Source organism: Colletotrichum scovillei (genome assembly GCF_011075155.1).
Source record: "Colletotrichum scovillei strain TJNH1 chromosome Unknown Contig00003, whole genome shotgun sequence".
NCBI lineage: Eukaryota > Fungi > Ascomycota > Sordariomycetes > Glomerellales > Glomerellaceae > Colletotrichum > Colletotrichum scovillei.
In genome coordinates this window covers 1,332,939-1,356,603 of record NW_023336261.1, presented here as the reverse complement: position 1 = coordinate 1,356,603, position 23,665 = coordinate 1,332,939, and the positions used below count along the sequence as shown (strand labels likewise).

Below are 23,665 nucleotides of genomic sequence, written 5' to 3'. Positions count from 1 at the left end.
CATTTTCCTCCTTTCCCCAGCGCTCAGTCCGACTGCAAAGACTAGCCATCCTCGTCTTTGACCTTCAGGTACACCCGCTACCCGCGAGCTGTAACCTGCACCCCCTTCGCTTACACTGCGTTTTCCTGCCTCCTCTTGAGCACTTTCAATGTACAGAGGGATATCCCTCCAAAAAGAACTCCAAAAGAACGCACTTGAACTATTTGCTTCCACGATCGCTCCATGTCACGTACAGGCAACCCGCCGCGAACATCAGACGGAATGGGGCCTTGGTGCTGGGGACAGGACCGTTAGAGCCGTCTCCGATTGCAATGTAGCTCAGGCAGCTCAGCCCTTTAGATCTCCATGCAGCCAATGCGCGTTGCCAATGGCATTTACCAGCCATGGAGACGAGAGACCAAAAATACGGCGGCGGCGCCCGTTGTTGTCGATACGCACCAACTAGAGTGAACCCTTGATGTCGGCCGCGCCCATCAACACCAAGAAACTGGAGCCTTTGCTCTAGTTGGTCGCTTCATCTTTCCCAAACCTTCGAAACAAAACAAATCTCCATTGACGCTTTTAATAGCGCTTTTTTGGTTTACATTTGTCCATTCCCGGTTTCTTCGCACTGGGCAATGGCGGTGCAAGCTGGAATACCTTTCATCGTTTGATGGTGTACATGCAAGGCGCTGCTAGCTGCTTCGTCCGACAGTCGGCGGGCTGTGCTTCCACATGCAAATCCTTGTCTTTTAGCTTGTGTCGTTCTCTCTCGAGGAAGGTCGACCATTCTTGGAGAAGAGGAGAAGAGACTCCTTCAAATCCACGAGAGTGGCTACTCCTCCTGTAAGCCCACCGCCCATCATCAGAAAACAAGCTTCGGTTCGACAGCCTCCATCCCGGACCATTCCTCTTCCTGACTCGCCCGGCGCATCGCTGGTTGCCAAGTCTCGGGTCACTGGAGGCGCCGCCATCAACCGCCCAGGGAAACTTGTGACATTGATTATATCATAAGCCGAGCGTCCGCTGAGCTTCTCCCTGCCTACAGTTGTTCACGTCGAAATGCAGCTGTACCTTGCCGGCGAGCCGCTGGCATGCAGGATCCCAACGCGAGAGATATCCCGTGGCCATGCGTTCCATATTTTGCTCAATGATGCAAGCTCAGACTCAAGCTCAAGCTCAAGTTCAAATACTCAGCCTTGGAGAATTGGCATGCAGCATGACGGCAGCCAATACTCTGCGACAGCCTATTCTTCGTGCTGTGACTCCTTGGCATCGCAAGGTGCACAGCAAAGAGGTGGCCCGGCGAAGAGGACGTGAAGGTGAAAGTGTCCAATGCGGAACTTGGAGATGCGGCCTCTTGAGTGGATGCGCCAGACCTGCGCGGGCATCGCGAGAATGGCCCGTCCGCGCGACCCCCGTTTCCGCCCTAGACCGATTACGGCCTCTTAGCATGTCTGCATGTGTTTGAGACTTCGGGAGGCAGCACGGACAGATTTGGGTGAGAGAGAATCCTGAGGAGGTGAGAGGGCAAAGGAAGAGATCTGGCACTCGGACACCACTGCCAAGAGATCCAACGGTTTCCGAGTCGACCTTTTTGGTCCTCGCGCGATAATACTTCATACAACGGGGCCCCGACTCTCTCTCTCCCAAAGCAACAAAGAATGAGAAGAGCATTTGATTTTCATACAGCAAAGTGAGGCTTCGACTTCTTGGCATTGAATCCCGACTACAACGTGAAGAGAGGCGTTCATTCGTTGTCGAGAGATGTCGAAAACGAATAAGTTTCGATTTTCCAGCGGACCTCCCGGCATGCCGTCTTGGTCTTTTGGGCCGAGCGGACTCGCGGACTCTGGAGACTCTCTCTTTCTCAGCTCTGTTCTTGAATCTTTCTCCAATGCCGAGCCGGCCGTGATGCTGATCAGCCCCTCATGTTTTTCCCGCCCCTCCTCTCGGTGCTCCCCACGCTTTCATCAACGCTCGCCGAGCTTTGAGGTGGGCTCTTTCAATGTGGGGAGAGCATGCCAGCGGGCGCTCGACAAGCGCGAGCAGAAAAGCAAGATTTATCGCTGGTAAAGATTGCGAACTATACCAGGTAAGTAACGGAAGAGGAGGAGCGGTGATTACATGGCATTTACGGCACCTCCTCTCATTTCGTGCTTGGCTGGGAACGGCCTTGTTGGCTTTGCTGCCCCTCTCTCTCTCCTCCGTCCTCCGAGGTGGGGGGAACAACCTTCGGAGGACTTGTAAATGGGCAGTCGTCATGCCGATGCCATTCATCATCGGGGCTTTCATTAAGTTGGTTAGAATTACAAGTCTACACTTGTAGGTGAGCTTGCTTGAACGGTGAACCCCAAACTCTGGTCATGGCTAGCAGGGCGGCGGCGCGGGAGATTTCGTCACTGCATGTGCTTAGGATGTTGACGACAGCACGAAAGACGCACTTGCGTCGGGCTTCCCTGGCGTGTCCGTGGCCATGGTAAGGTAAAAACCCCGGCCATGAAAGCGTGGGATGTCGAATGTGAGGTGTTTAACGGAGTAGTTCTCCTCAACTCAGGCCGCATGCGCGTGAGCTGTCGTGACCCCCTTTTTCCGATATCCCCTACTTTCCAAGTGGCTTCTTCTGACAGGTTTAATCAACAAGCCTGCAGGCTCGCAAAGGGCTATGAGAGATTCCAGGACGCAGACGAAAAGACAGAAACCCCCGCGTCGAATCCCTGATCCGCTTCCATCCCCTGTCAGATTCCTGTCGGGAGATCGGTCGGGTTATTCGAAAAAAAATACCCCGCATTCTGGGACGAGCGAGGGGGGAGGAGGAGGAACGGAGCGATTGCGACGCCGCACAACTGTCCCATCTCCAAACGTTGACTTTTTCTTCACGCGGTAGCGGCGCGTAGCGTTGGAAATTCGTCTCCCGCCCCCCATCCCCCTCCATTGCTCTCACTCGAATCCAAGTGGTCAGCAGGGTGGCATGCAGAGTGCATACATACGAAGAAAGGTCGCCAGGGGACCAGGAAAAGAGACACGCAAGACGAGAGATCGACAGGTTCTCGAATCGCGGGGCCAATCAGTCACAAAGTCCCCCTCCTTCTGTCGTTGATCGATCGATTGGGGGGATTCAATGATTCTGCCACTTCTGCTAAGCTTATGCACTCGTGTCGTCAAGCTCACTGCTTGACTGCTTCTCCCGCGGGGGGGAAGGGCAGCAGGCTAGCACAACAAAGAAGGCACGACGGGTAGTACGGAATGTTAGCATGGTGCCATTTCCATTAGAGTTGCAGTGTAAGCTTCTACAGTAGGAACTACCGGCACTCTGTTCCTCTGCTTTGCTCTCGTCTGCTAGTGCAGCTCTTCCGGAGACGTTCCAAGGTTTTGGGTGTGTTTTCATTCCTTCCTCGGTGCCGTCAAACCACTGCTAGTGCGAGGTAACCACACCTGGGGAACACATAACTTTGGGTGTGTGAAGAGCTTCCTTGACACATGAAAATGTGACAAGAGCTCTTTGAAGCTCGCCCTCGCAGACGTGGGCGGTCAGAGTTCGGAGGGGGGTTGCAAGCGCCACGCGACGATTTGCGACGATCGCCCAACTCTTGGTGCGTGGGAAACCCAAATCCTTGGCGAGGGTCGAAGCCAACCATCTTCAAAAAGGAGCTACGCTACTGGACATCTTCAGAACAGGAAGAGCGGTGATTTCCCCCCTCCATCTGCTTCCTCCCCCCCTTCTGCGGCAAGACCAAACGCACCAAAGGAGAAAGCTCCGACATACTGGAGACGTGAAGAAGATGGGAGGTCTGCCGGACTAGCGGTAGCGGTTCTCCCCCCTTCTAGTATACGCTTCACCACACCACACACCCTCCTTCTTGCTCCTTCACCGCCGTAATGACTGGATTGAAGTGGTGTAGAAGGGGCTGTTCTCGGGAGACCGCATTGGGAAACTCCAGACCTACTGCTCCTAGACTCGATCCCCCCTTCGCCTTCGCTGTGGAGGTGGTGGTAGTGCTGGTGGTTATTTGGCAGCCTGGGGAAGGATGAAGGAGTAGGGGCTGAAGCTGGGCCTAAATTCCACACTACTCCTCTCACCATGAGCCAGCCACATTTTCATCTGACAGCGCCGGTCACCGCTCCGACGAGATTTGTTGTTGTGTGTTTTGCTTACGAGCTTAGCAAGTTCACGAGCTAACACGCTAGATTCCTGTCGAGGCACGTTTCTACGTCTGTGCAAGTGGCTTTTTTCTGTTGGCTTCAAGGGGCTTGGAGAGAGTAATTGACTCTCGTAAGCTCGAGACTTTGGGAAAGTACACACCCTCCAAAGAGAGAGAGGTCAAGACGTCTCAGATCTTTTTCCTTTTGAGCCGTGGAGGATTGTGGTGTGATTGATTTAGATTTCAGGGTCCTTCGAAGTTCGGTTCACTCAACAGAGGTACGGAGGCACGGGAGAATGAAAGGAGTGAGTGTCACGGCCTCTTGATGCTGAAGGACGAAAAAAGTGAAGCACGAGACGCCCATCCTCCATCCTGCTAGGTACTGTTCATTCGCGAAATGGGGATTTCGCAATGATACTCCCTTGCCAAACGTTTCGCATGAACGTTTCTGAAATGTCGTTCCCGAGGGGAAGAAAAAGAGAAGAACAAAAAAGCTTGCCAAGACGAGAGCGAACCGTTTGGGCTTCTCTCGACAGAAAGACGGCCCAATCGTCATTAGGCATCGAGTCACCTGGTCACGGGGGTTTCGAGGCATGGGCAATGACACATGCCTCGCCTTCGTCTGATCTCGTCTACCTTTCTTTCCTCGTCTCGGTTGTTTCCAGAATGTTCAAAGGGAAAAACCTCGACTACATGGTTGCTGGGGGAAGGGCAGAAAGCCTTTCAACTTTGTGTGCCGTCACTGCCGTCGGTGGTTGTCGAAAATGCCATGAGGCTCAACTGGTGTTGAATCCTCGTCCCTGGCGCATATACACACCACCATCTCTCCTCGGTTCTCGGCGCCCGGAAGCTCGGTCATAATGATGGCGAGTCACGAATGGTGAGAAGCGTGACCGGTTGGTTGTTGCCATCTTCCCGTGCCTTGTGAACCCTGAGGCGAGGTTTCATGAGCCGCGGATCTTTACTTCCTCCACGGGTTTCGGGGAGGGATATCTCCCATGGCCCCCATGGTAATGAGGAAACGGAGACGGGAGCGCCATCGGCCGAGGGAGCGTTCGCCTCGTTCGCCTTGCTCCGATGACGGCTTCCCCGGTTTCAAGGCTCAGCATGAGTGTGTGTGTGGCTGGCGTCTCTCGAGACTGTAGATCGCTGTCCATCTTCTTTTGTCCTTTTCAGGTGTCCCTTTCTGTGTCGATCATTGCGGCTTGGGAGGATGTTTCGTTTCAAAGGAGGCGGATGCTGTCGCCAAGTGGCACCGCCAAGCACCCAAGGTATATCTTTCCTATGTCGGAGAATTTTGGTACATTCGTACATTCTTTGTAGATTCGCCATCTTTGACGGGCATGGTATTTTGGTCAAAAGTCTATCCAAGTTACGTAGAGTAAAGATCCTCGGCGACGCGGTGATCATTGATCCCATTTGGACAGCGTCGGAACGTGGCGGTTACCGGGTGTGGTTTGATGGCCGTGATGGCATAAGTCGAAACGGTTTGTATGTGGAAGTGATTGACGGTACGATTTGCTTGGTGATCGACGGTCACGAGTGAGTGCAGCAGGACCATGTCAATCTTGTTACCTTGCATGAGGCTAAGCGACGTATGCCAGCCATTGTCCCTCGCGAGGGGATAGGAACGTGAAGAGGTCGACAGCCAAGTTCAATTATTGATGTTGATCCGGGACTTGTCGAGTCAGTTGCCTGCTTGGAGTATCCTTTCGCGTGGCATGTCGTGTATCGTCAGATATCGGGTTGTTACGTGGAGGTCGTATGTCATATTTTGCTGCTTACCTATGAGCGAGGCAGGTCAGTACAGAGTCAATCATGAGGTTGGACATGTGAGTCTGTGTAGGTAAGCTGACTGGCCGAGTGAAATGTGACGAGACGTGATTGACATGTGGTCTGGAGGTTATGATCTCCTCTGCTTACGTGTTGATGGGCCTGCAGAGCGAAGACGTTCCATCGACTGTGATGCCAGGGTCATGGACAACAATATTAGCCAGTTGCTCATTCCAAGTAGTCTATCAGCCAGAGCCCCTTTGCCAGAGATTCTCTCCCACGTTGGCAGAGTGCGCCGGAACCGTTGCCCGCATGATGTAAAGTGAATTTAGTCGTCTAAGAGTGGGACGAAGACAGCACTCCACGCGGAGACGGCTGCCATCTAGCTATATCCATGGCTACGAGACTTTCTAGATAGCTGGCATAGAGGTTTGCATGCTGTTGACGGGGATTTGGCGAGTGCGCATGAAGTTCTCCTGCCATGGTACAAGACGCCCTGAAGCAGGATTTGCTGATTATCTCAGTTCATGTACCGGATTTTTGCCTTAGTTCGCTTCTTGTATCGTGCTGATGACTACATATAGTTAGATGTAAAGTAGACGGCATTGGTTATAAGATTTGCGGTGTTCGTTGCGCTGGAAAAACGACTTGGTGTAACTCACATGGCCTTGCGAATCGTCAAGGGACGGTCACAGACGAGGGACATCTGGCTGGCCTGCAACAGGGCCCTTGGGATCTTGAACTTGGCAACTCAGTAGTAACTATCTCTGTTCAAGGAATGAGGCACTGTGACTGACGTATGCGTGATAAAGATCTTCAATCCTTCGGCTGGCTTAGACGTCAGTCTTGTTGTTCGCTTGAGGTCTGGGGGGTTGGCACTGCTCAACTTGTGGAAGCTGCTCTTGATGGCCCAGTGTCGAGATCTTAGGTTCATTCTTTATATTATTCGCGGAACATGTGAATACAAGTTGAGGAGCGTGCCGAAAAGGATCTACGAAGGACTACGTCTCGTGGATCAAGGGAAATGTTCACACGATGTTGTTAGCGAGCAGGCTGTGTATGGCAGTCAATAGTGCCACTTCGTGACTTACTTCACGTCAAAACAGCCTTGCGCAGAATTCTGAAGCATACTGAGCACTAAGTAATCACTGTATTTGGCGGAACCCTCTGGAAATCAATCGCCAGTTCGACACCTCACGTAAAGATGCGCAGGAACGATCTGGAGCTACCTTAAGGTAACCCAACGTGATAATGACTGGAAACTAAGTTGGATAGACCGCTAAGTTGGCGAAGTCTAGGTGAACCACAGCCTTCATAAATTATCAGATCACGTTAGACTGGCATTTGTTGACAGGAGAGCACCTTCACCTGTGAGGCTATGTCATGATAGTATTGCGACAGATATAGGGGCTATCCGCGAGTTGGATCACCGCTTCTATGACGATTATACAATGCAGACGAGGAGCATGTAAGTGACTGAGTAAGATGAGATTTCTTCGAGAAGTCATAATGGGAGGGTTCCATACATATGTTTGTGCCAAACGTGCCAATGACGGACGACCTTCGCCAATTCCTTTGAAGCCAATCATCGCTAACTTCAACATTCAGTTTTGCAAGACCCGTTGGGTTCCAATACACAGTTTTCATTGAAAGAAGCTCAGAAGAAGTTGCAGGAAATTACTCATATTATTATTCAAATCAACGAAGCCAGACCAACCTGTCTCTGTCTACGTGATTCCTGTGAGAGCAGCACTTTCGATCTATGGCACAGGTGGCCGCAAGCCATAGCTAGGTTCGGCCATAAGCGCCTCTTTTCTCACAGTTCGTACGAACAGCATATCAAGTTGGAGGGATCTCGGGTATTCGCCATATTCATGCTGAAGAGTATGGTGCTTAGGGAGGATACTGGATCACGGTCGTGAGGCAGGAGGGATGAGAACTTTCCTTCATATTGCGGCTGCCTGAAGACTACTGCCTTGACACCACTCGATATGCCACATTATATGTGCCTCGAACTATTAAATGCCCCATGCTACTGTGATTGCGTAGGAGCAAATGCTTCTTTCCAGCAGGGCTGGAGCAACTCGGCCGAGACAAAGATCCGAGAACAGGTAATAGGTTCGATATTGTGAGTCACTACTTGATTTTATATACTTCCGTTGTTGCTTCTGACATTATGTAATTGAAGTAGCGGCAGGCCCGAATGCTATAAAGGAAGATATTTTCAATTTAGCAAAATGGGTGAAGATGACAAGAGAGTTCACCCCCCCGGTGCCGAACTGGGGGCTATATCTCTTGGTGCTCATGCTGGGAAATTTCTGGTGCTCAGGCTGGGAATTGAACTCGAACTCGGAGCCTGTCGTCGAGTAGGCTGTGGGCGTTTTTTATTATTTGTTGACCGTAAACCATTCCACCACCCAGCCAGTTTGACCTGACCCGTCGACCTCGACGGGCGCCTCCTGGCTGGTGGCAGGAATGGAATTGAGGGGACCTATATGGGCATCACTTGTGGCGTTTTCGTGGAGGGAAGGAGTATACGAATATCCGGGAAGTCTCTACACTGATTCCTCACATCGAACCTGGATGATGATCACCATATCACCGTGCGAGGTAGGAGGGCTTTGTGTTTACGGATATCGGTCTGCACATGCATCGCATAGACAGTGCAGCTTCATAACCAAGCTGCGAGTGCATCGAAGCATTCATTCGAGATTGCAGGTCAGCCTGGAAAATGCAATCAAATGAGAACGAGAGAAGGATCGATTCGGTATGGTAATATGTGGGCGTCGCATACTCAACGATCTTAACCATAGAGTCCAGGTTTCCAGCGCGATGAATGATATAGCCCTTACTAATACGAAATGCCAGCACGTAACGATCACTCAGGATGATTCATTTAGAGGAACACTTACGTTCCTGAATTAATAGCAAAATGAGAATGCTGGGCTACTACACACTTGCAAGTATCTTGAAGCAAGAACATGTGTTTTGATACAGGAGAAAGGCACGAAGTTGGTGAGATATCGTTAAAAAGAGGCTCAGAAGCACTTTGATGTACTATGCAGTTTTGGTACATAAAGTTGTGTCAATGCGTACTCTTTTATTCAAACAGGTTGACGGAGGTAATCGAGGCTGCTCCGTGCACTGCGGGTCATGTGCCTTGCGGCGTGACCAAAGTTTCTCCCGCTAGCCGAATCGCGAATGGACTCAGCCGAAAGATTCCTGCCTGCGACCTCACCCGAGCTGCCTCCAGCAACACATCCCCATTGCCAGCTCAGCCCATCATGAACTCCTTCCGCTTCGCGCGCGCGGCCCTCCGAGCCCGCCCTGCTGCCTTCCGCGCTCCCCTCCAGCGCAGAACCTACGCAGATGCCGTCCCGGACAAGGCAAGCAGCCCGAGCCTGCATCCTCCGAGCCGGAGGCATCCCGAGTACCCGCTGACCATTTGCAGATCAAGCTGAGCTTGTCCCTTCCTCACCAGGTACGAATTCGATAATATCCGAAACAATTGAACGAGAGACGAGACGACGATACGAGGGGGATGCAAGGCGGAAGTCAATTGAAGGATCGGAGCTAATTGCCGCAACACGCAGTCCATCTACCAGTCCCAGGATGTCGTCCAGGTCAACATCCCCGCCGACTCCGGCGAGATGGGTGTCCTCGCCAACCACGTTCCCGCCATTGAGCAGCTGAAGCCCGGTCTGGTCGAGGTTGTCGAGGAGAGCGGCCCCAGCAAGCAGTTCTTCCGTACGTTAGACCGAGATGGAGCTTTTCAAAGGGATAGGAGAAAGGCAGCAAGCTGACGATGATTGTGTCTATAGTGTCCGGCGGCTTTGCCGTTGTCCAGCCCAACTCTGTTCTCAGCATCAACGCCACCGAGGGATACCCCATTGAGGACTTCAGCGCCGAGGCTGTCAAGTCCCAGCTTGCCGAGGCCCAGAAGGTCGCCAGCGGCAGTGGAAGCGAGTTGGAGATCGCCGAGGCGAAGATTGAGGTCGAGGTGAGTTATTTTCCAAACAAAGCGCTCGAGCGGTACAGTATGGATGCTAATTGTGATTTTTAGGTTCTTGAGAGCCTCCAGGCTGCCCTGAAATAGAGAGTGTAAAAGAAGGTCGTGGCAGACACATGACGTTGTACATCAAGACCCGGATTCCCTTAACTTTATCTAACATCGCATAATTGAATCCACTTGCGACGTTTCTAGCGCTCTTTCTCTGTCAAAACCCATCATTGCGTGTGTGCCATGGATGCTACGTCATGTACCAGAAGGTCTTTCCACGGAGTGACTACATGGGTCGAGGTTGCCTACTGGGGACCTGGGGATCAGGTCGATCTTGTCTCCTATCCATTCGAGGAAGCCCCTGCCTGTCTTCCGTCTTTTGATCTCAAACTACTTATCCTGACCTCACTCGAGGCAAATTCTCTTCCCTAGGTAAATGTTCCGCATCGCCCGTCAAGGAGCATCGTTTCTCAAACCCCCACGACCCATCCATTACAGTACCAATTTGCACTTTCCACGACGTCATACAGTATTATTCAATCATTACCCATTGTTTCTCAGTATGGAGGATCCCTTCGTTGACGATTTCTCCCCGCCCCGGGCCAATGTCTTCACAGCCGAGCCCGAAGACGGTGACATCCCAGAGGGTCTCGTTTCCGCGCGACGACAGAAGTTCTCAAGACGGCCTTCTGCTCGTGCTACGAGCCGCAAGCCATCACCATTAGGTGCGAGGGAACGCGAGAGCACTTGGTCTGGTTAGGGCCAACGCACCAACAAGGTCTTCGCGAGACCAGCAACGCGCAACACTCAAACTGCAGAGTCCAGGGTGCCGTCTCAAGACCACTCATTCTTTGGACAGAGTCCAGAGCAAGCCTCCAGAAGCAACAGTCAAGCCCTCATACCTGCGTTACGTCTGCAGAAGTCAATGTACCTCACTCCTCCACGAGGTGCCGACCCAGACTCTATGCAGCTTCGCCAAACCGCTTCGACCGGTCGGCTTCGAGCAAGACCGAGCAGGACGCTCAGCCGGCCTCCAAAGATGCCAATGGCATCGATTTCGGCCTCGTCAAGCCCGCAGAAGCCACGACACTTTTCCAACAACTCCGTTTCCTCCATTCAGTCTTATGGAACAGACATGACAACCTCGACAATTCGGAAACGCCATGCTCGGGACATCTTTGCAGAATTTGGCATCTCTCGTCCGTCGGGATGGCTCTCTGACGACGAAGAAGAGGACTTTTCGCGTCACCGAGATGGAACCAACAGCATTCCCAGGCATGTTCTCAACACGTGCCATTCCTGCGGCGCAGAGGTAACTTCTCGCACATTCTGCTCCATGTGCGGCCATGCGGTGTGCCCACAATGTGCCAACGAGATACCGGACGATGGCTCGATCGACTTTGAGCATACCGGCAGTAGTCATCGAAATGCTGTAACCAGTCAACATCATATCTCGAAGGTAACAGAGGAGCACATTCGGTCATCTTCCAGCCTGGAAGCTACAGAGACATCGAAGAAGAATCAGAGGGCCCCAGCCACCTCGGTCAATCTCAATGAGAACCCCTTCATACTTGCCGACAGGATGACGAAGATCACCACGGCCGAACCACAGATCACTGACATGACGGTTGGCGCGGGACAAGCATCAAGGCTCTCAGATTGTGTTCCTAGGCAAACGGACTTGAATACTGCAGAGACACATGGAGATTACGGGAATCCAAGGTGCAATGCCACCCATGCCGGGCATCACTCTGGTCGCCACAGTATTGCATGCATTGTCGAGCAGCAAAGTTCAGTAAGCATGGATGACTCGGAGCCGCTGCGACCACATCTACCGCTGGAGGATCCCGTCCAGAACAAGATTGACCAAATGTACCATCACGCTGAAGATCTCAGACGTGCACAGCACATTATGGAGCACCTGGCCACTGGTTCCGCTGGAATTCCAGCAAGCAAGCAGAACTCTCAACACACTACTCCCTCTAGACAGCAGACGCAGTTCCGAACCGAAGGTCTTGATACCAATCGCGAGAAATTGATCAGTTTTGATGCGGCGATGGCCGAATGCAGCGAGCGCGCCAGGGCCTAGGATGTTCATGGCCTCGACAGGTCACAGTCTCTTGACGTAGATCCAGTCAAGAAGAGAGGTTCAGATTCGCTGTCTGTTCTTGCCGGAGGACGGCTCTCGCGTTCTCCATCATGGCTGAAAAGTCCTACTCAGATGTCAAATCGCATGACGAGCAGACTGATGACAATGGAGACCAAGAGTTCTCCCCAAATGAAAACACCTAGTAGTGGAGATTCCGCCGTAAAGACAATTAGTCCAGCATCTGCAATTTCCTCCGAGAGTGCCAAGAGCAGCAGCCACCTGATACAAGGTCAGTTTGAGCAGCTCAGTTCCCCAACAGGCGGAGCGTCTATCCAGTGGCCAAAGTTGAAGAAGGTTCACAAAGAGGCAAACCATGAAGTGCAGAAGGAGCCACTTCCATGGCTAAAGAGACCGTTGCGTCGCGTGCATAAAGAGGAGAACATATCGCAGCAAGCTCAGGAACAGAAGGCCGCGGACGTTGAGTCATGGAGATCTCAGCTTCGAAAAGTTGCAGCCGCAGAAGCCGAGTCTTCTGAGGGACACAACACGCATCATATCGATCAGAAGCGGGCAGACAGTTGCGTCTCGTGTGGCCACGACACACCATCACCGCGTGTTCCCGCCGACAGGCGAAACAGTACATCAAATGCTGCCAAAGCCTCTCTGGAGGAATTTGACAGGACGGAGCAAGTCGCTCAGGAGGACCATGCTTACGCTATGAGGCACAAGCGTCTTGAAGAGATGAAGAAATCGATCTCTCAGAGATCGAGCTCAAGGACCTCGTCAACGACGAAGATTGAATCAAAGACTGTGAGCCAAGTCACCCGAAATTTGGAGGCTACTCACTCTACTTCGGAAACATTCGAAGTCGAAGACGCCAGTGCCAACGGCAGCGTGGAGCTGGTGGAGCGATTGTCTCGACCTCTTGATGACGAAGTCGAGGTATTCAGTCCGCTACCAATCATGCCACCGAACCATACATGCTCTTGGAAGGAGAGATATCTGAATTTGACAGCGGAGGTGCGGGAGTTGAAGGCGGAAATCGTTTCTCGAGAACGACGCGACACGCCTGGGCACGCGGACGTGGGTGTCAACGTCAGCCAGGATGATGATTACGAATTGGGAGTTGAAGGGCTCACCATTGTCATGCATCTCAGAGGCAAAGACGATTTGATCATCAACACTGACTTGACGCATGCCTCTTCCGGACTTTGAAACAAGGGTGTTTAGAAAAATTAGAATTGCTGTTTGTACGTAGCGGATGGGCAGGGCACGGGATTATGATAGAAGCATGGATTAAACGATGCGAACACACCAATAAATTGCTTTCATTTCTATATCGTCAGCCGTAGTTTTGTATCAGGAGACGTTGTTGGGATACATTCTTCCTCGACCACCGTTGATATTCGCTGTCCATCCTTGATCCATTCTCTTCTAATGATTTCCCCTTCCCTTCCGATTAAATTTCAAATTGGTAGCGTCATGAAGCTAGCAGGCAGTCGTCTGCAGGCCGGCCGTTTTACCGTCGCTGATTCGGACTAGCGACGCCGAGGGACGGTTGTACGGGAATTAGGTAAGCACGGTACGGTACGGCAAGAAGAGTGGAGACCTCCAAAAGCTAAAAGAGACACTGAGGGGGAAAAGAAGCCTCAAACCGACCGGCGGAGGGTAAACAGGGTCCAATTTGGGGAAGGACAGATATTCCATTTGCCGTTTCCCCGTGTCAGAATCAGAAGGAACCCAGAAGCACTCAGCGCTGTAGTACCTAGTCGCCCGAGTGGGAGGCGGAAGGAGAAGGCGGACAAGGTTTGTAAGGTTGGAGCAAGCTGTGGGGCTCGCCCAGGGCGCGCACTGACAGCCGGACGTTGAGGTGATTGGGTCAAATGGATTGGACTTTGCCATTCACACAGCGCACGCAGCCAGCGAAGACAGGACACAGTGACCTCTCCCAGTGTGTTCTACCTTACCTTACCTAAGGTTAGGTGGCGCCTTGAGGAACCCCAGGGCTCTAAGTACCTTTGTCACTAATGGAAGGTACCCGCTGGTTAACCCCTGCTCGCTCTTCCGGAAACTACCACCGCAGAAGCAGCCACCAGCGCAGGCACAAGCACCAGTTTATTTCGAGGCCACGATTGTCAAAAGAAAGTGACTTGGTCAAAGCCAGCAGATTGCGGCCACTTCATGCCCAAAACCAAGTCCCCGACCTCGACCTGGAAGAAACAACCAGCGGACGGAGGCAGACACCATTCCTTGACGGTCTCTGAATTGTTCTTTTTCTACTTTCCCCTTTCAAATCCCTTCTTAGTCTCGTCTACACTTCTTCAAGTGTACCCGCGCACGACACACTCCCACTCTTTTAAGACCTTTTTTTAACTGGGCTGCATAGCTGTCCAGCGACGTGTCCGGATCCGCGCGCAATACTCCCACTCGGACTTGGATCTTGACTTCACGACTGACCACCTCTCCAACACACACCATACACAGCAACCCGACACCGACATTCTAGAGCTCCAGAGCTCGTCGCTGCGCCCGTCAAGATGAGTTCCGACTACTCGTACGACGCCGAGGCGCAATTCTACCCCTTCTTCATCCTCGCCATCACCAGCATCATCACCTTGCCGCTCGGCTACACCCTCGTCTTCCCCTCCAAGGACATTGAAGCGAAGGCCCCACGCATCCAGAGCGACTTCAAGCCCGAGCATGTCGATCTCATCGACAAGCAGCGCAAAGCGCACGAGAAGAAGCAGCGCCGCATTGTGCGCGTCATTGCCGTCCTCATCGGCCTCGCTGTCATGGCCGGCATGATCTACCTCATTATCCACACACAGAGCGTCACACAAAAGATCTGGAACCCATACGATATTCTCGGTATCTCTGACGTATGTTGACCACTCCGCCTCACTGGCTGCCCGTCTCTTCCCCCCTCCATACCCCATCCACATGGTGCTGACACGCTGTTGCGTCTAGTCTGCCGATGAGAAGACAATCAAGAAGGTCTACAAGCAGCTTTCAAGAAGACTGCACCCCGACAAGGTCAAGCCCGACCCGGCCAAGAACGAGACGATCGAGTCCCTCAACAACGCCTACGTCGAGATTTCAAAGGCCTACCAAGCCCTCACCGACGAGGAGATCCGCAACAACTACATCCAGTACGGCCACCCCGACGGAAAGCAGAGCTTCAGCATCGGTATTGCGCTCCCCCAGTTCATCATCTCGGACGGCAACGGCAAGTTCGTTGTCCTTGCCTACACACTCCTCCTCGGTGTTCTCCTGCCTTACCTGGTTGGTTCCTGGTGGTACGGAACTCAGCGCATGTCCAAGGATGGCGTGCTTCTCGAGAGCGCCAACAACCTATTCCGCGCATATGACGAGAACGTTGACGAGGGTGGCGTTGTTACTGCTCTCAGCAGTGGCAAGGAGTTCGATACTGTTCTGAAGGGCGACAAGGCCGAGTCTGGTCTCTCCAAGCTCGAGTCTAAGCTCCAGGCCAACGCCGAACAGGCTGGTGTCTCCCAAAAGGACAAGCAAGCTCTCGAGGACCTCGATAGCGGGGTGCGCCGCAAGGCTTTGGCTCTCCTGAGATCTTACCTCGGCCGTGTCGAGCTCGAGGACGCCGCCCTCGACAGCGCAAAGTACGAAGTTGCTCCCATCGCCCACGCCCTCACCCGATCCTTCTCTGCCATCGCCCAAGCCTATGGTAACACTGGTCCCATTCTGGCCGCATACTCTACCAGCCAGCACCTCATCCAGGCTCTCCCGCCCAAGGCCTCTCCTCTCCTCCAGCTTCCTCACTTCACCCAGGACATCGTTCGTCAGGTCGAGGGAGGCGACTCCAAGGTTCACATTTCTCTTCAGCAGTTCATGGATCTGCCCGATGAGCTTCGCAGAAACCTGGTGGTCCGCAACAACCTCCTTACCGAGGCCCAGTACAAGTCTGCCGTCAATGTCGCTCAACAACTGCCCCAGCTCCGCGTTGCCAAGGCCTTCTTCAAGGTTACTGGCGAGCGATTCATCATCCCTTCCTCTCTGGTTACCCTCGTTGTCAAGGGCCGCATTATCCCCCCTGGCAGCGAAAATGTGCCCGAGGTCAATGAGCTGGACCTGGAAGACATTGACCCCGCCGAAGACGACCTTGAGGCCTACCTTGGCCGCAAGAAGAAGACTATCAAGGGTCCCGACGGCAAGCCTATCCCTGTTGACGACAAGCCTATCCTGCCTCCTCTCGCCCACGCTCCTTACTTCGCCCGCGATCACGCCCCCAAGTGGTACGTTTTCTTGACCGACTCGAAGCAGGGCAAGATGGCTGTCCCCCCCTTCACCTTCACCCAGTTCGACCAGCCCATCTTTGGCGACGACGGCAAGCCCACCTTCAACATGCAAACCCTCAAGGCCCAATTCGCCGCTCCTCCCCAGGCTGGTCACTACACATTCGTTATGCACGTCGTGTGCGACAGCTACGTTGGCTTCGATACCAAGATGGAGGTTACTCTCGTTGTCGAGGAGGCAAACAAGGCGGCAGCAATGGTTGCCGAGGATGATATCAGTGAGCCCGATGAAGGTTAGTACTCCCTCCTCTACCCCCAAGCCATCCACACACTAACAGCAATCAATAGACTCGATAGCCGGCCAGATGCAGGCCCTCAAGGGCGGCAGCGTACCGGGCGCCACCAAGCCCCGCAGGAAAGATGACGATGACTCGGACGAGGAGAGTGGTACGGACGACGATGTCCAGGACGACACGAGCGAGACGAATACCGATACAGAGGATGAGTCATGAAGCGACCAGGCCTTTTGAGCCTGAGTGGGTTGGTTGGTGGGTGGAGTGTAGGAGCTTGATGTGTACGAAGCGATAGAAGAAGAACGTTAGTTGCACAAAAGAAACAAAAAAGTGTAAAAAAAGACTCTCAAAATATACCCAAAGTCAGAACATCAACTACACGGGCACACTTCAGATAGGAGCGAGGGGGTTGTTGAGTGGATCCTGAACTAGAGGGTCGTGTGTGGTCTTCGTACATACATGTTATCGGCGTTGGGTTTTGGCTTCTTCTAGTGTTCACTTGTAATTCAACACTTCCGTTTGGCATCCATCATCTTCATCGTCTCGTCGGTCCACGACAATCGCTCTTCATGACCACTGTGGTGAGACATATCGACGGGTACGTCCACGAGCAAACGTGATTTCATACACGTCATGATGGAAATCATAAAACTGTGACCTGCTTTGAAAGATATGATGTTCGTCCATGATACCAAGAAGATGGTCCTGGTGCATGGGTCACATGCTACTGCCGCCTGAACGGTCTCGCCGTACGTACATGGTCAATCAGTCAGCCAACACAAAACCTCCTTTCTTTTTTTGCAGTTAGAGAAAACGCCCTTCGCCATTTCCTTTCCCCTTCTCCGTTGCAAATGCGACAATAATTCATGTACACTTCTCTCCCGTCTCCCAAACCTCCCCAAGCATCCGGGTATCTGGTATAAAATCGCATCAAACCCGCCGCCGCCGCCCCCTTCCTTGGTTATGAAACTCCATTCGCGCCTCCCGCCAACTGAACCCGTTTCAACTGCACTTTGCAAAGAGGCTTACTCACTAAGAGCCTGGAGCGCGTGGGTGAGGGGAACGACGCGCAGAGATCGCCCGCGCTTCAAGCCGGACGCCGCCTTTTGGGGCATAATGGTCGGGCTAGACTCGTCTCGCCACTTGCGGAACACGCTCTTCAGGTCTTTGGGAATGCCTTCCAACACGACCGTCGAGATGGGGATAAAGGGCCGATCTTCCATGCCACTAGCCAGAATGGCATACTCTTGCGCAAAGTCAAGAGCGTTGCGGAAGGAGCTGTACTCGCTCTGCGCCGTCCTACCGACAATGATGTACATTTCAAAGAATGCATCCAGAACGTAGATGGAGGAAGGGTCCAGGTCAGCCTGAGTGAACGGGCTGATTTCAGTGACCTGTGGTTGTCATGGTTAGCGCTGAGCTGAAGACTAGGAACAACGTCGAGCTTACCTGCTTCGCCGCAGACGCGTCCGAGCGGAAGAGTCTTTGGCAGTACTTGTCGTAATTGGACTTCAAACGCCAGTGGTCTGCAGAGAGCGGCTTCGTGCCGTCGTTGAAGATGGCCCAGAAGCTATCCGGCTCGCTGCCGTCCTCGATTTCTATGAGCTCGCCCATCAAGCTCAAGTCCATACCAATGAGGCGGGCGCAACTCAGCTCATCGACATCACTGCCCTTGCCCTTCCAGAGATAGCACATTCCTGACTGCGTAATCAAGAAGGGGAACCCAGAGCAAAGACTTGCAGATGAGAAGTCGACTTCGTCAAACACAACCTGGCCAAGCGTCCGACGACCACACAGCATGCTTGGTGCCAAGGAGTCGTACTTAGTGTTGGTACCGCGACGGGTGATGATCATACCTCCAAGCGCCATGATGAACTCGGGAGTTTCTCTGCCTTGGCGCATTTTGACGAGCTTGCCGCCTAGCGAACGAGCTTCCCGGTTGACAAACAGAGTCGTGTCTTCCACAGTTGCTGCCGGTACCTCATCACCGGCCCAGAAATACACCTCGGTCTCCTTCCAGCCAGCCTCGTTGGAAAATGTGTGAGCGCAGATGTACATTTCCCGCTCGAACAAGATACGCTCGTTGTGTGATTGTACAGGCATCTTCTTCCCGTCCCCAGTAATTTGGAACAGCCTGGTGCCTTGGCTTTGAATATCGCGTACCCGAGGCTTGTTCATCAATACTTCAGTGGTGTCAAGGCGGTACTCCCTCTGTGGCCGTGGCGTGCCAAAGAAGTCATCCAATAGACTGGAGACCTCTGAGCTTGACTTTGTGGGGGATCGAACAGGAGATGCGACTGGTGTAGGCGAGGAAGGCTTCGGTGGGATAGGCAGGGGCCTTGTAGAGATCCTCGTGGGAGTAGCGGTCCTTTGGACTGGAGACACGGGGCTCTCAAATCGCGACTTGGGCTCCAGAGGTGGCGACCGTACCACGGCACCGCCGAACATCGATGCAGCGTTCTTGACGGACACCACAGGCTCGCTGTCAACCCTGTCATTCGACTTTTGAGGTGAACTGGGCCTGGACAGAGGTCGGCCAAAGGTTCTGAGAGGCGCTACGTGAGGGCTATCGAATTGCTCATTAGGCGGCGGAGACCGAACGGGAGACCGTGTGGGTGATCTGGGAGTTGGTTCGGGCAGCGGGCGTCCAAAAGTCCTGGTGGGCGCAGGAGCTTCCTCCACTTTGTCCGAGAAAGGCTTTGCAGGGGAACTTGGCTTAGGCTCGGGAAGAGGCCGCCCGAAAGTCTTGACAGGAGAGACTTCCTCGCTTCTTTGAAGTACAGGGCTAGGAGGCTTCTCAAATACCGGCTTCGGTCTGACTTCCTCCTCCGACTTTTGGGGTGGCGGGCTGAAGGGCTTCTCGAAAACGGGCTTGGGCTTGATGCTTGGCGACGGAGCCGGACTTTCCCTCCTCGGACTGGCAACCTTGGGGCTGGTAATCTTGGGACTCTCCACTTTGGGGCTCTCCTTTGTCGGGCTGGCCATCTTGGGGGGGCTTTCCATCTTTGGGCTCTCCCTTTTGGGACTTTCAGGCTTTGGGCTCGACTGGTTGTTCTCTTCAAAGAATCGAGACATTCGCTTCATGTCCAGCTTCTTAGGTGAGGTGGGCTGAGAGGCGGGTTCGCTGGGTTTCTCCTCGACGGGCTTGATCGGGGAGGCCTGGAGCTTCATCGTAGGAGATCGGGACCTGCGCTTTGAAACGGGGTCTTCCTCCTTGGCCGGGAGAATAGGCTTCTCTGGAGACTTGTCTGCAGACTTCTCGGCGGGAACCTCAGAAGGGGTACCAAAGGGCTTGAGAGGTGCCGGCCTGTTCTTGGCAGCTGCTTGAGCAGCGACCTGAGCTTGGATGGACATTGGAGCCTCCTTTGCGGGGCTCTTGACGGCTGCTTCTACTACAGGCGACTCCTCCTTCGCCGGTGAGAGAGCACTTGAGCTGGGCTTAGATTCGCTTGCCACTTCTGCGCTTGGCGCAGCTGCGGAGGGAGGCTTGGAAGACGGCGCCTTTCTTCTCGGCCCACGAGCACGACCCTTAGTCATGTGTGTAAGCTGAGGTCCTGGAGCCGTAGGTTCGGCGGGCGCGCCGCTCGATTCTTCTGACTTCTCGGCCTCACGACCTCCATTGGTAGCCATGGGAGGAGGGCCACGGGCCAAAAGTCCTGCGAGTGCAGGATTGAAGCGGCCCGCTAGGCCACCGGCAGCGGCACGTCCTTGGAACCGACCAGGAGTAATGCTCTCCTTCTGAACCTCGGCCGTAGGTCCAGGTTCTACTGGCGACTTGATAGAAGGTGATCTAAGTGACGGCGACCTGGCAGAGGGCGATTTGACAGAAGGCGACCTGAGCGAAGCAACCGACTCGTTGGAATCATCTCTGTACGATGACTTGGGCCTTTCGCTGACAGACTTTCGGTGCTCGATAGCGGAGGGCGAGGTAGCATCTGATCTACCCGAAATCGACTTGCTCAACGCATGTCTTTTCAGCAGAGCTTCTGGAACAGGGTTCTCAGATGCATTGGACTTGGTTCTAACCACGCCTTTGCCTTGCGATTGAGCAGCCTGGAAATCCTGCTTCTTCTTCAAAATCGCATCTTTGAACTCATCCTTGCGCTCGCTGGGCTTCGGGCCACCGGTGATGTTTAAGGCCGCTTTGCCGCGCGAAATATTGCTCTTTAGCTCATCCGGCGCCACGTAATTCTGCGTCTTGGTCCGTCGCAGGTTGCCAAAAACATTCTGCAACTCGTTGGTGGGCTCTTTGGAAGAAGCAGCATCGCCAGAGACGTTTCTGGACTTCAGACCAGCGCGGAAATCCTTCTTGGGAGGGGTTTCAGGCTTGACTTTAGCCACAGAAGGGCTGTCAGTGACCGAGGAGCGCTTTGGGATATCCACGGACAGGCCATCCCCTTCCGGCTTGTCCTCGCCCGCCGGGCTTTTGATTGTGCTGGTACGGAAGCTTGGGCTGCTGATGCTGCCGCCGGTCTTGTGGGTTTGCACTGGTGGTGCGTATATACCCTTGAGGCCACTTACAGAGGGCTTGGACACATGGCTTCCCATAGGTGATGAACGCATCAACCCGCCGACATTGACTTCGTGCTTCTGCGATGATACCGAGCCGCTTCGGCCAAGGTCGGCACTGGGGTTGGCAGCCTTGTGAGCCTTTGCTTTGTTGAGCTCTACCATCCAAGCTGGCTGGTTTGACACCGGCGGAGGTTTAGGTTTCGGGGACTCTGGCTTGTTCAGCGCAGTTTCCAGCCAGCTTGCCTTCGTCGGGCTCCATCTTCTAGAATCCATAGTCTTCGAAGGGCTTGATGGCGGTGTCACATCCTTATTGTCCTCCTCCTTGTTATCGAGCTTGGTATCGAGCTTGGTATCGAGCTTGACGTCAGGTTTGGTCTCGGGCTTGGCTTCGGGAGGAGGTGCTGCTGCAGGTGCTTTTGGTGTAGTCTCGATCTCGTCTGGTTGTTCCTGGTTGCTATGTCGAGAAGTAGGGCGAGAGGCGGGGCGGGACAGAGACCGAGAGTGAGATGACCCCGTAGGTGTAGCAGCTCCGTCCCGCATGTACATGCTCTGCGGACGGGAGCGAGACTCAGGCCGGCTTGAAGCAGCTGAATCGGCGCGGACGAGGCCAGGGGGAGAGGTTACACTCCATCTCTTGACGCTGTCTGACCTCTTCATCATTGCGCTTTGGACGAAACCGCCCATGCCCTTGGTAGGAGAAACAGGTCGCGTGGGTGACGAGCGACCGGATCCAATGATTGACTTTCGGCGCAGCGCTGTGGGATCATTCTCGGAGATCTCGGCGGGGGGGTCAAGTCTCTGGGAGCTGCTGAGTGACAGCGGAGAGCCCAGCCTGGTGTCTTTCGTCGGGCTAGACTGCTCGGCAGACAAATCTGTGGAAGAGCTGCGGCTCATGCCGGGGAGCTGATGGGCGCGCATTGAGGACATGTCGTTGGTATCGGTATCCTCAACCTGACTCTTGCGATTTGCAGCTGAGCCGACGCTGGCACGATCGGCCGTTTGGCGGAACCACGCGGGGTCTTTGGAAGCCAGTGATTGGGAGATTTGGTCCCTGGAGAAGGTCTGCTCGGTTGCAGAGGAGGGGTCGGGAGTTGGGTTCTGCGAGGTCCTGGTCGCGTTCTCGGCGGCAACGACGGACAAGGGGCGGCTCTTGGATCGATCCGAATGCTGAGAGTTGGGACGTCTCTGCCACGACAGCGGCCGCGCTCCTGGTACGCCGCTGGTAGGAGAGGTCACGCTCGATCGCTTGCTTTCGGCGTCAAAGGGGGAATCGTTCTCCTTGGTTGGAGAGGTTGAGAAGCTGTCCATGGTTTCGGGAGCTGCGATGCCTCGTGAGAGAGGGCGAGGGCTGCCTGTGTGTTCGAGACCGGGAGAAGACAGTCTTAGGTCATCGGAAAGCTGCGTCGTGTGTGTGTTACCTCGAGAGGAGGGTGGTGGGGTGTTGGCCGGGGACGATTTCTGAGGGGAAATGGATCGAGCGCGTTCTGTCAAATGTTGTCAGAGAATGCGATTCCAAGATTTTCTTCTTGTGGAAGAACACGGTCGCGCAACAAGATGGGAAAGAAGAACAGTGCCAATTGCAGAGGAAAAGTGAGCGTCGATGATTTCCCTTTAGGTCACAGGCGAAAAAACAATGGACGAAGGCCGTGTGTGGTGGTTATTGAGGGTGGGAGTCAAGGCGTTGAGGCGTCGCCCGCGGCTCGCCCAGTGCGGCGGCCGTCCCGTCAGTAGCTCAGCTCTTGGGCCAAGGGCAACCTGAACCTGAACATAGCACGGCACGAGCACGAGCAGGCGAATGGCACACGGCAAGCTGCAAAGTAGGATTTGTGCCTTGGCCGGGTCGGGAAAAGAAAGCTTGTTGAATAGGGCAGACACGGTGGTAGTCAGGTAGATGATGCAGTGGGTGAGGGGAGGAGAGACAAGCAGTAGTAAGGCAAGAGGGGAAGCAAGGAGAAAGACGGCAAGATGTAGGTAAAGATGGACGTACCGGCGCGACGAGCTTGTCGTTCTCTCTTCTCCTGCTGTATCTTTTCGTCGAGTTCGCGTTGACGGGCGTCGTCTTCTTCGGTCCGGCGAGCATTCATCTCCTTGACATCTTGCAAAAACTTGGAGACGTCGTCCATTGTTTGTTCCGACATGTTGAGGCGGAGGACAGAGTCATGACACGGTTGCGGGTGGGGGAGGAATGGAAACAGGTGGTTCTGTATGCGCAGGAATCCCCCCGGTTAGGACGTATGTCGTGGCAAGGCGAACGGGTAAGGTAGTGAGGTCTTTGTTGGAGAAGGATATGTTGTCTATTTTTTCCCTCCCTCAGTCGGTCTCGTCTTTTGGTGTCTGGTCCGTCCGTGGCGGGATTAGGACAGGATAGGACAGGATGGGATGGGATAAGGTAAGGTAGGTGTGCGCAGTGCTCCGTCAGGTACGCAGGACGCGGACGCAGACGCAGTGCAGGGTACCTCTGGTTCGTCACCTCTTGGATGGGTGCCGCTAGGCAAATGGCGCCAAAGCAAGGTACTTGGGCCAAGGCGAGAGCGGAGCAGCCTCACAGACGTAAGGCAAGGTAGCGTAGCCCACGGTTAGGTACGGATGGGCAGGCGTGCGTTGTGGATGGA

The 23,665-nt window shown here is 53.8% G+C and overlaps 3 protein-coding genes across 3 annotated transcripts; 2 read left to right on the top strand and 1 right to left on the bottom strand.

Annotated features, from left to right (window-relative positions):
* Positions 1-9,178: 9,178 nt before the first annotated feature.
* Positions 9,179-13,198, top strand: HER10_EVM0001348 (uncharacterized protein; the record flags this gene model as incomplete). The annotated part of the gene is made up of 6 exons (XM_035471099.1): positions 9,179-9,268; positions 9,346-9,375; positions 9,488-9,641; positions 9,716-9,894; positions 10,817-11,892; positions 12,004-13,198. 6 exons carry the CDS (start codon positions 9,179-9,181, stop codon positions 13,196-13,198), a joined length of 2,724 nt encoding a protein of 907 aa, XP_035335647.1.
* Positions 13,199-14,132: 934 nt separating this feature from the next.
* HER10_EVM0000736 (DnaJ domain-containing protein) lies at positions 14,133-16,949 on the top strand. The gene is made up of 3 exons (XM_035470505.1): positions 14,133-14,862; positions 14,951-16,541; positions 16,597-16,949. Exons 1-3 carry the CDS (start codon positions 14,521-14,523, stop codon positions 16,758-16,760), a joined length of 2,097 nt encoding a protein of 698 aa, XP_035335588.1. The 5' UTR covers positions 14,133-14,520; the 3' UTR covers positions 16,761-16,949.
* Positions 16,950-17,537: 588 nt separating this feature from the next.
* Positions 17,538-23,658, bottom strand: HER10_EVM0002044 (gelsolin). Its single transcript, XM_035471771.1, has 3 exons — positions 23,041-23,658; positions 17,991-22,537; positions 17,538-17,935 (listed from the first exon to the last, which is right to left on the bottom strand). The coding sequence occupies exons 1-3, from the start codon at positions 23,189-23,191 to the stop codon at positions 17,567-17,569; spliced, it is 5,067 nt and encodes a 1,688-aa protein (XP_035335707.1). The 5' UTR covers positions 23,192-23,658; the 3' UTR covers positions 17,538-17,566.
* Positions 23,659-23,665: the final 7 nt, after the last annotated feature.